The sequence below is a fragment of the Solanum tuberosum genome, unplaced genomic scaffold (genome assembly GCF_000226075.1).
Source record: "Solanum tuberosum cultivar DM 1-3 516 R44 unplaced genomic scaffold, SolTub_3.0 scf00204, whole genome shotgun sequence".
NCBI classification, from domain to species: Eukaryota; Viridiplantae; Streptophyta; class Magnoliopsida; order Solanales; family Solanaceae; genus Solanum; species Solanum tuberosum.
This window is the reverse complement of record NW_006239127.1, coordinates 63,746-75,056: the sequence shown is the minus strand read 5'-3', so window position 1 is coordinate 75,056 and position 11,311 is coordinate 63,746. Positions and strand designations below refer to the sequence as shown.

General features: G+C 28.8%; 1 protein-coding gene and 1 pseudogene across 3 annotated transcripts; both read right to left on the bottom strand.

Moving 5' to 3' along the window:
• Positions 1 to 1,379: 1,379 nt before the first annotated feature.
• On the bottom strand, positions 1,380 to 5,945 carry POTPRO1 (prosystemin). 3 transcript variants are annotated; one of them, XM_006355475.2, is made up of 11 exons: positions 5,845 to 5,944; positions 5,651 to 5,697; positions 4,522 to 4,609; positions 4,366 to 4,406; positions 4,032 to 4,098; positions 3,848 to 3,888; positions 3,208 to 3,271; positions 3,001 to 3,038; positions 2,307 to 2,355; positions 2,125 to 2,162; positions 1,380 to 1,498 (listed from the first exon to the last, which is right to left on the bottom strand). In XM_006355475.2, the coding sequence occupies exons 1-11, from the start codon at positions 5,876 to 5,878 to the stop codon at positions 1,397 to 1,399; spliced, it is 609 nt and encodes a 202-aa protein (XP_006355537.1). In that variant the 5' UTR covers positions 5,879 to 5,944; the 3' UTR covers positions 1,380 to 1,396. The 3 variants fall into 3 exon arrangements, with proteins under 3 accessions (XP_006355537.1, XP_015167907.1, XP_006355538.1); XM_015312421.1 differs by having other exon boundaries at positions 4,546 to 4,609; XM_006355476.2 differs by lacking the exons at positions 4,032 to 4,098; positions 4,366 to 4,406 and having other exon boundaries at positions 5,845 to 5,945.
• A 3,859-nt stretch (positions 5,946 to 9,804) lies between these two features.
• Positions 9,805 to 11,262, bottom strand: LOC102598200 (protein MIZU-KUSSEI 1-like; annotated as a pseudogene).
• Positions 11,263 to 11,311: the final 49 nt, after the last annotated feature.

The window sequence follows — 11,311 nt, the reverse complement described above, 5'->3', positions numbered from 1 at the left end:
GCGGGGGGGGGGGGGGGGGGGGGGGGGGGCAGGTGTTTCTGCAAATGGGTATGGGTTTTTGGAGAAGAAAATTGTGGGGTGGGGGAGGGGGGGTCATGTGGGGATTTTATTGATTTAATTTCATGTGGGGATTTTATTGATTTAATTTGTTTTAAAAAAGTTATTTGGGCAAAAATTCACGTGTCATTGAGTCATTGGTTACTTTATATTTTTACTCAAAATTCATTATCTACAAATTGTTTTTGACAAATGTCGTCATTTAATTCGTCACTTTACACGTCATTCGCGAGTGTAACACACACCTCATATATTTTTGTTGATTGGCAAAAGAGTGTCAAAATGACACAGGAAACTCTACATGAGGTGTCTAAAATGAACATCTCCCACTTGAGGTGCCTAAGTGAAACTTCGTGCTAACTTTAAGGGGCCACCGATGAATTAGGCCTTGAAGTTATAATTTGTTGATGTAGGACATAAAATCAATTCAAATGCTATATTAAGCTTTCTAACCGTTCATAAATTATAAAATTTACTTTAAGCTAAGTAGAGGTGAATTGGGTAAAAAAAAAAATTCTTGATATGACAGCAATGAAAGAGGGGCACCGCCTACTTGTTGTTAAGCTTATAAAAAGGAGGACACATATATTATAATAAAAAATATATTTAAGATAATAGTTTTTTTAATGATAATATTTATATTGGTAAAAATATTTGAAGCAGCTGAATTAATGTTATTGCAGTAGAGTCGTTAAAGCTTTTAGCGATATTTATATAGATAATAATGATAAATACATATATTTATTATGGGTAAAGGGTCAAATATGCCCCTAAACTATTTGAAAAGGTCTAGATATACCCTCCGTTTAAAGTTTGGCTCACTCATGCCCTCGCCGTCCAACTTTTGGTCTAAATATGCTCTTATGGACGGCGAGGGCATGAGTGAGCCAAACTTTAAACGGAGGGTATATCTAGACCTTTTCGAATAGTTTAGGGTATATCTACATGTAATATATATTGACAATTATGTTATTGTCGCTAGATATTTGATAATGATTAGCAAACACATCTTGACTAAAATCTAATGGTGTGCACACTAATCTAACGGTGTGCACACATGTACCGGACACTCTCTTTTATTTAAAAAAATTTCCACGTGGAAAAATAATTTAAATTAAAATTCAAAAAAATTAAGATAATTTAAATATGTTTTTATCCAAAACTTACATAACAATCTAAGAAGCTTCCCATAGTACAATAACCAAATTACACTTGAAAATACAATAGAAAGGCAAATATCTATTTGACTTACTTTTTTAATGAGCGGTGAATTCAGAATTTTTAATTTATCGCTCTGAATTATAATTCTTTTATTTATTAGATTTTTTTTTTGGATATTCTAGAGTTTATTATTGTCTGTTTGCATTTTGGGAGGATCACGCTTTGATGGAGGTGTTGAATGAACAGCAAGATCTACTTGTACTACAATTTTCTCTCTTTCCTGTATTTGAAAGAAAAAAAGAAAATTAATATCCTTTTATAATAAACAATTAGAAAAAAATAATAATATTTTCTTGAAAAAAGTTTGAGATTTGAATTGCATGCTTCTTGTAGTGTCCAAAATATAGTAGAATCATGCTATAAATTAAATAAAGTATTAGACCCTTATTATAACTAAAGAAATGAAATGCAATTAAAAATCAAAACAAAAGATATATACGGTGGCGGAGTTAAAATTTTTATTAAGGGATATAATATATGAGGAAGTAAACATACGAATAAGTCGAAGAGGATTCAATGTCTATTGCATATACATAAAAAAATAAAAATAATGAGTGATAGTTTAAGACTTTAAGTGTATTTCTCACACTTTCAATAGTTTTTTTTAAATCATTTAAAACGTGGTTCTAGCTGGCTTTGAACCGATGTCATGAGGGCAGACACACTTTCAATAGTTAGGTATGAAACTAAAAAAAAATAGTTTAAATGTGTTTTCTACTATTAACTCAATACAATTTTAACCATATATAGATAGCAAGATTTTCTGTCGAAGAAAGTTCGGATGAACCCAAAAAAAAATAATACAAACATAATATATAGAAAAATTCGAAGAAGAAATTCAGCTACCTCACATACCACCTTTGTTATTTCTTGTGCACCCTCCCCTGGAATATAATATCATGATTATAGTTACACAAAAATAAGTATTAACTTTTTTAAAGATGATTAAAAAAAAAGTTCATATATATCAAAGGAAATGAAAAATTGTAAGAAGAAAATACTTATAAGAAATATAAATAGATTGATACCTTCTATCTTGATGATATCTTGGGATGGAGTCTCTTTTTCATCTCCTTCCTGTAAATTTTGAAGGAAAAAAAAGATCAATATCCTTCAATAATAAATAATATCTCCTTTGTCCAATTTTATTGATTATGTTTAACTTCAAACCTACCTTCACTCGTAAATTACACCAGATATATTATTGTTATTGTATATTAGTTAGACACAAAATTTTGTTGCTAATGGGGATCCTTCATTTTGGAAGATTACTTGGATGGTCATTAGGTTCAAAGTTCTATACTATTGTTATGGTACTGATAGATTCACTATTTTAGCTTTATTATCGGACATTACATGTTGAACTGGGTGCTATGCGCTCCCGTGCTTCGCGAGAAGGAAGAAGGATGTTGCATATGACACGAGATAACAAATTGATGGAGCTCTTGACATTTCCCCTCACGTCACAGAATCAATGTTTTGTTTTCAACATGACTTCTTTATTACTGTATTTGCTTTACATGCTGGATTTATGATATGTTTTAGTTTTACTCAAACTGAGGATCTATTTGGAAACAGTCTTGATAACTCCACAAGATAAAGATAAGATTGTGTATATTTCATCCTCTTTAAACTCCACTTGTAAAATTACACTAAATTACATATCTACGTAAAAATAAATGTGATTATGTAATAAACAGGAAGAAAAATATATATAGTTACCTCATGTTCCACCATTGGTTTTTCTTGTGGATCATCTCCTGGAGAATAAAGTCAATGATTTAAGTTACCCAAAAATAATACTATTTCATTTAAGATGATTTTTCTTTTCTTTTTTTTGAAAAAAAAGTTTCATACTAAAGTAAATATATAAAAAGAAGATAAAAAATAAGAAGAAAAATAAATCTTAGGCATATGAAGAGATGATACCTTTGTTGTTGATATCTTGGGATGGACTCCCTTTTTCAACTATTTTCTCTTTTTCATATTCTTCCTGTAATTTTGAAGATAAATAAAGAAATATCCTTTAATAAGAAATCAGACAGAAAATTTTAGAAATTTTTAAAAAGATATATGACATGTTGCAAATTACAAATATGGACAATTATCGCTTTAGATAAATGGTGTATAAAGTGATAAATGAGCTGATTAAATTGAATTTGAATGCGTCAAAATATAGTCTGAATTAATAAATGAGTAATTGTTCGATTCTATCCAAAAATTGGATGAGATTTAATTTTATGTTTATCATTAAATAGCTATTTTTCAGAAGAATTGATGTAGTAGTAAAGAAATAATTAGATTGCTAAAGTTATTAACATGAATTATTTTTACTAAAATAAATACTCTAATTAACAGTTTCTTAAAGTGAGTGCAAATGCAAAGAAATGAGAGGGAATTAAAATTCAAAATAAAGAAAAACTCAGAGAGCAATTTCAAAATCATTATTAGATTTCAGAGCATGTTTATTTTGAATATAACATATATATAATTTGTGAACATGAAATAAACAGACAGTAAAATATACAAAAAATAATAAATAAAAAGTCAAAAGAAGAAATTAAGGCACCTCCTCATATTCCACCTTTAGTTTTTCTTGTGCATCATCTCCTGAATATTAAATATCATAATTAAAGTTACCAAATTTAATATTAACTTCTTGAAAATGATTCACAAAAAGAAAAAAAATCTATACTAAAAAAACTGAAAAATAAGAAGAAAATCAAATATTTAGACATATAAATAGATTATACCTTCAATCTTGATGATACATTTGGATATAGTCTCTTTTTCAACTATTTTCTCTTTTCCATCTCCTCCCTGTAATATCCTTCAATAATAAATAATATTTCCACTGTCTAATTTTATTGATCATATTTGACTAAACATAAAAGTTTAAATTTTTAAAAAAGAATATATATATATATATATATATATATAAAGCATCAAAACTATCATTTTAAGTGTGTGAGGGGGGAGGGTGGATAAATGGGGCAAGTGATTTCGAACGGATTAAAATAAATTGATTAATCAACAAATAAGTTATTATTTAATCTTATTAGTAAATAAATTGAAATATATAGTTACCTCCTCATGTTCCACCTTTGGTATTTCTGGTGCATCATCTCCTGGTGGATAATATTATAAAGTTACAAAAAATACAATAATATTAACTTCTTTAACATGATTAAAATAAGAAGATAAGAAGAAAAAAAAGATGAAAAAAAGAAGAAAATTAAATACTTAAAACATATGAAGTGATGGTATCTTTGTTCTTGATATCTTGGGATGGAGTCTCCTTTTCAATTATTTTTTCTTTTTCATCTCCTCCCTGTAAATTTTGATGGAAAAAAAAATTCAATATCCTTCAATTATAATTAATAAGTTCAATTAAACACAAAATATAAAAAAATTAAAAAAGAATATCTGAGCAAATTATATACAGAGTATAAAAACCATCATTTCAAATGAGTCGTAAATAAAGGTGATAAATAAATTGATTGAATGATTTCAGATGAGTCAAAAAAATTTGAATCGAATCATTATTTAATTATACCCATAAATAGGTTGAATTAAGAAGAGCTAATTAATGAATCATAACCCAATTTGTTCAACTTGATCCATACAACAACAAATTAACCAAGGGAATTTTACAAATACAAACAATGATGTGTACGCCGTCTCACTCGTATTTGACCCATCATTTATATAATTTAAAATTTACTTTCCATGACTCCACTAATATAAGAGAGATTTACAACATAAATGCTTAATATATCGATAGTTCCTTATACTAATTGTCATTCAATTTTATTTGAACACTCGACTACGGGTTGTTTCAATTGAACATACAATAAAATATTTTTATTTAATATTGATCTAATTAAATTTGAAAAACTCTTACGTGTATTTTCAAATGTCAATTATATAGAAAAGCTAACCACTTGAAATGTGTCACTTTCTTTAACTATACACATTAGTATTGATAAATCGTAAAATCTCAAGTATGTTCCAATTGAGACTGATGTATATAATCAAATGAGATGACATATTTTATGTAGTTAACTTAACTACCTAGTAAACGTTTAAGAGCACATACAAAAAATTTTCAAAATTTGAACTGAAAGTGTCTAACATGAATACTTTATCATGTTTGAAAGTGCACAATTAAAACAAATCCATAATCTAAATGACTAAATAAAATTTACTAAGAAAGTTATTGATCTATTAAGTCTAACATAAATAACATGGTGATTCACACACATTATTTATTAGATAATGAGACCATATGAACAGTATAATATCAATTTTATTTTTTTACAAAAATAATAAATAAAAAAGTTGAAAAAGAAATAGGAGAAATTAAAGTTACCTTCTCATGGTGAAGTTTCACCTTTAGTTCTTCTTGCATATCATCTCCTGGAGGATAATACAATGATTAATAAATAATATTTTTTTCTTTAAGATGATTCTTGTTAAACTCTCACTTGGTGATCATTTTAATATAAAAATTCAGTTACAAAATAAATAAATAAATAAATACTTAGGCATATAAAGAAATGATACCTTTGTTTTTGATATCATATGAAGGAGTCTCCATGGTTTTCTTCGTTTATTTCAACTCTTCAGAGCTGAGCTTTATATACTCATCACTAGGGGTGTTCATGGAAAATCGAGTTAAACTAAATATCAAATTTAATTTTAAAAAGTTGATATTCTTTTTGTTTTTCAATTTTTCATCCAATGTGTAATATATATTCACATTAAAATGTGACTAATCTGAATTTACACGTAGATCCTATTTGGAAGAGTTTCTTATACTTACACGACATATTACTTAAGTTACATATATTAATTGTGTAAAAATTTAATGTTTATTAATTTTAACTTGTGAAGAGTAAATTAGTTATCATTTGAATCATATTAATACTAAATCAGGCATAAGCACAATTTTGGTCTTTACATTATTGGGAAATTGTTTTTAATTCTTATGATATCTGATTAAATATTTAACCTCTAATTAATTAGAATGCATATTTTTATGGAAAAATGATTTGATATACTCTTCAACTTTGTCATTTAGACTTGATATACTCATCATTATAAAAGTGGTTCACATCTACCTTTACCAGTTATAAAAAATAATTCACATATATCCGTACCGTTACAAAAGTAGCTCACATATAACTTCTTATCTAACGTCCGAAGTGAAAAATTAATTTAAAATTTTATTTTTAATTTTAATTTTAAATAAATTCATGTAGGGTATATATGATCCTTTCAAATATGATTTTTTTTACTTCTTTAATTTGATTATCATTATTTGAGTCTCTTATTCTTATTTTATTTTTCTCTTTCATTGTTTTTTGTTACCCCTTCCAGGAGGTCCCACCATTTTAGCTCCCTCGGTAACTCAAACTCGCAACATTCTTTAGTGTAAATATATGAGAAATAAAATAATAAAAAAGTATGAATGGGAAAAGAAAAAAAAATAACCAAAAATTTTAAACTATTTTTTCTGGCTATATTGTATTTTATTTTTTGTATCTTTAAAAAAAATTCGGGCATAAATGATAAATTTTATAAGAAAGTTAATGAAAAATGAATTTGACCATCAAAATAATAAATTCAAATTAGCATTAAAATCAAAGAAGCTCAAAAGAATACATGTGAGAAGGATAAAATTGATTTTTTCACATTTGTTAGAGAAAAATGGAATATGTGAATTATTTGTGTGACACTAAAGGTATATGTTCCATTTTTATAACAAAAAGTATATCAATTCTAAATAACAAAGTTACGAATATATCTGACCTTTTCTCGATTTTTGTTCCCATCGCATGGAAATCTGTTTTACTAGTGAAATTGTATATCATTTTTCATGGGTCCAACTTCAATGTGGAAAGTCGATGTGTATATCATAATCAAATTGACTATATTCTACTTTACCCTCTTAACTTTTATGAGTTGGAAACAATATCCTTTCCACGTTTTAAATGAGACAATTTTAATGCAATTTTTTTTAAAAAAAAATTGTATAAAATATTTTTTTAGAACTAAAATATTTAAATATCCAATTGCTTTGATTTGAATTGTCCGTAAAGTGCAAAGTCAATAAACAAATATCAAATTCATGGATATTTGAACCTGAATATCAATCCAGAAAAAGTAAAATATTTAATGGAAGGACAGAGAACACTTTTGAACAACCCATTGTAATAAAAAAAATTATATCTTGAAATCAATTCATCAAGTGGATGATAAAATTTATGGATATTATGCACTTGTTATACAACAACCCTTTAGAGGTAGAGACAAATAGAGGAAACAACGAATACGAGAAATGGAGGTTTAAGGTCTAAAAAAATTTGATCCTTATAAATCGAATCATATTAGAGTTTGTCAGAAATTACTTAGATACTACGATCATTGAGGGAACAATAGATCTAAATTGGCTAAAAGATAAAAAATTACCAATAATTAACTTGAAAATAAAAAATGTTATTAATACTTGTAATTATTTTATTTGTGACCTAATTATATAAATATTTTTATACAATCAAGCATAAAACTTCAACTCTAAATGAAGATTATTCTTAAGGACATTTTATTTCGTTATAAACGTTATTCTCTTTGTCTTAATTTATATAATATATTTAATTCTCTTTTTAATCTATCTCAATAAAAATGTTACATTTCTATCATTTGAAATAATTTAATTTTAAAATTTATATGTCAAATTATATCATATTATATAAATTAATACGGAAAAAATACACCTTTTTTTAACTCTCTATCAAGATAAGATGATAACATAAAAGAAGATTTTGACAGTTCGTAAAAAAAATACTTTTGAGTCAGAAAACTTGTAATAATGCAAAAAAAGAAGCAATTAATTAGGACCACACAACTTTATTTGGGTAAAATTAGGACCACATAACTTTTCTTTTTGTACAATTATGACCACATAAATACTGCATATCTTTTTTTTTTTGGTTTCCCACCCGGTGTCTGGAGTCCACATTAAAGCTTTAACTAAATTCGGATCGCGCACTGCATGGCCCATTCGGGGGTGGCACTCCCAATAGAATTTTCTTCATAACCAGGGCTTGAACTCGAGATCTCTGATTAAGGGTGAAGCACTCCCACCAGTGCACCACAATCCATGTTGGTAATATTGCATATCTTACGTGTGATGATTTCGATTGGAAATAATTCCTTTACATTATTGCACGGAAATAATTCCTTATATGCTAATTTCATCGATGATTCATATATCCACAATGCGGTGACAGGTGACAGATGTGTTTGCTAAAAAGGAGGATTGTTCGAATCTTAAAAATTAAGGAGATTACATATCTCATTAACTAAATCGATGTGAGACTTAATTTTTAATCATTGGTCAACACCCCCATTACGTCAAGTGCTGAACATCTAGAGCATGATCAAAAAATTAATTTAGGGGCTTAATATCGAGTGAGATTGATTCTACTATGATACCATGTAAAATTAGGAGTTGAGCTTAACTTACAATCAAAAAGCTAGTTCAAAAGGAGGAGACTTGTCCAAACTTTATAAGGTGACCACTCATCTCATTGACCATCGTAATTGATAAGAAGAAGCAAAAGCTTTCGCATGTAGTCACTTACATTATCTGTACTTCACCTAAGTTTGTTAGTGCAACTCAGCTGAAAGAGATTCTAAGCGAGAAGCAATACTGAACAGGAGTCTATATGTATATATTCTAGGCTAGTCTAGACTTGTAATGACATGTATACATACATTTTTTGTGTGGGTATATATTTTTAGTTAAGCCGTTTCTCTTAGTAGTATCTAAAGTTTTCACTTTATTAGTGAAAGTTTAATTTCCGCTTTAAGATGACAAACAGTTTAAACTAATAGGACCTACCTCGTAAATTAATAACCAAAAACCTAAAACACAGAGGGGACATAAATTATTAAAAACTAGAAGTGAGACATTTTAAAGAGGTTTACTAGTAGATATTAACTTAATGATATGTAAGGATGAAACTAAAATATCCGGTGCGGGCGTTAGATCATTGAGAGGACCTTTCCCTAGTACGAGAGGACCAGTAAGGATGCACCTCTAGTGTACCAGTTATCATGCCCACGGTAATGCTGGGTAGCCATGTGTGGAACGGATAACTGCTGAAAGCATCTATTTGAGTTTTATAGATTCTAGATTCAAAAACATGCACTTTAATCACGAAAGTTCTGTATAAATTATATTTATACGTATTAAGTTCATTTCTTAACACAAATATAATGAGGATTTGAACCAAAAATACTGATCAATCTACCAAATTATAAGTAAACATATAGCTAGCTTTGCCCCGTCCCCGCCCCAAATGAGTATAAAAAAAATTACATAACAATATGTATATATAAGTTAAACTCTAAATTAAATTTCCCTCCCTAATAATATATTAGAGGGATCCATCCAACTAATTAGTAGTAATAATAACAATAAAAAAGACCCAAAGATCATTGTATAATTATGATTAATTATATTCTTACAAAGAAAATACTCAATTCAGGTCCATCATTTGCATCTGGACTCAACATATATAGGGTTTCAGCATCCTTTGATTTAACCACACGTTCAAAATGTGCCCTCATGTATGTCATCTCACCGTCCGGTCCTTCCACGTCAGATTTTCCGGGCAAAACTCCGGCGCCCATCGACACCGGTTTAAGAATCTCCATCACATTAAGATCTTCTTCTGTGGATTCTCTTTTAACACCATAACCATTTTTTTTACCATTACAATACATTGTCCATAATGGTTCTTCAAGAAGATTTATCTTCTCCTTTTTGTCCCTTTTCTCACATTCTAATGCAATCCTTACCTAATCAATAATAGAAGTCGTGACTCGATCAGTACAGGAGGAATTAGAATTTCACTAAAGTCAATTATATAAATAAGTAAACACACAAATTGAAACAATTGAGTCATATAACAAAAATATAGTGTCATAAGTGGGGTTTAAAGAGCATGTGTGTCCGCAGACTTTAAAGTAAAAGAGGTTATTTCTGATTAACCTTTGACTTAAAAGATTCCATATATAGTATGTCAATATATACAAGACTTCTTTTTATCATAATTATGTAATATTTAATACTATTACTCTTTCAAAAGTCAAACATTTTTTTTCGCTTATGATTTTTACAAATACTTTTTATAATTTAGTAACAATACTTTTGCTCTTTACGCCTGTGGTTTTCAAATATATAAATTTTATTTCAAAATTTAAAGCTAAAATATTAAGGAATATGAAAATGTTTCCAAACATAAATGGAAAACAATATAACGTCTCTTTAATTACCCTAAAACATATATATACATTGAAATGAAAAATATTTCGATATTTTTTTTCGAACCGTTTCACATAAATTGAGACAGAAAAAATGATATTAAAGAAAAAAAAAACTCACCATGCCTAGATTCATTTCCTTCTGCAAAACATTTGTTTGCAAAGCAAGTTCAACAACAACGGTAGGAAGACTCCTAGGGTTTTCTTGAATGGAAAGACTAACACGCCCTTTTCGATATCCGAACAACGTTCCAGTGATTCTTGAACCGGCTATTATCCGGCTGTTACTATCCGGTAACCGACCACCGGGTAGAGAAGGGAGTCTGCATGCCGGGTGTAATAATCGGGAACGATCGAAAAACGTTACGAAAAACTCGAAAAACCCTAGTCCGGTTTTTTTTCTTGGTTGAGCTAACCGGTTCAAGAAGGGATAATGGCGGAGTTGTTGTTGTTGGAGCCGGTATTGAGGAAGAAGACGTTGATGATACGCTCGTTCTTGGCGTTGATGATGATTGGGGTGGTGGTGGTGGTTCAGCCTGATCCATTGCTAGTATCCGTTTTTAGGGTAACTAGCAATGGATGAGGAAAAATTACTCGCAAAAAAAGAGGAAGAAAACACAAAAAGATTAAGGATGTTGATTTTGCATGCAAATGCATGCAAATGAAGATGGAGATAGGAGGGGGGGGGGGGGGGGGG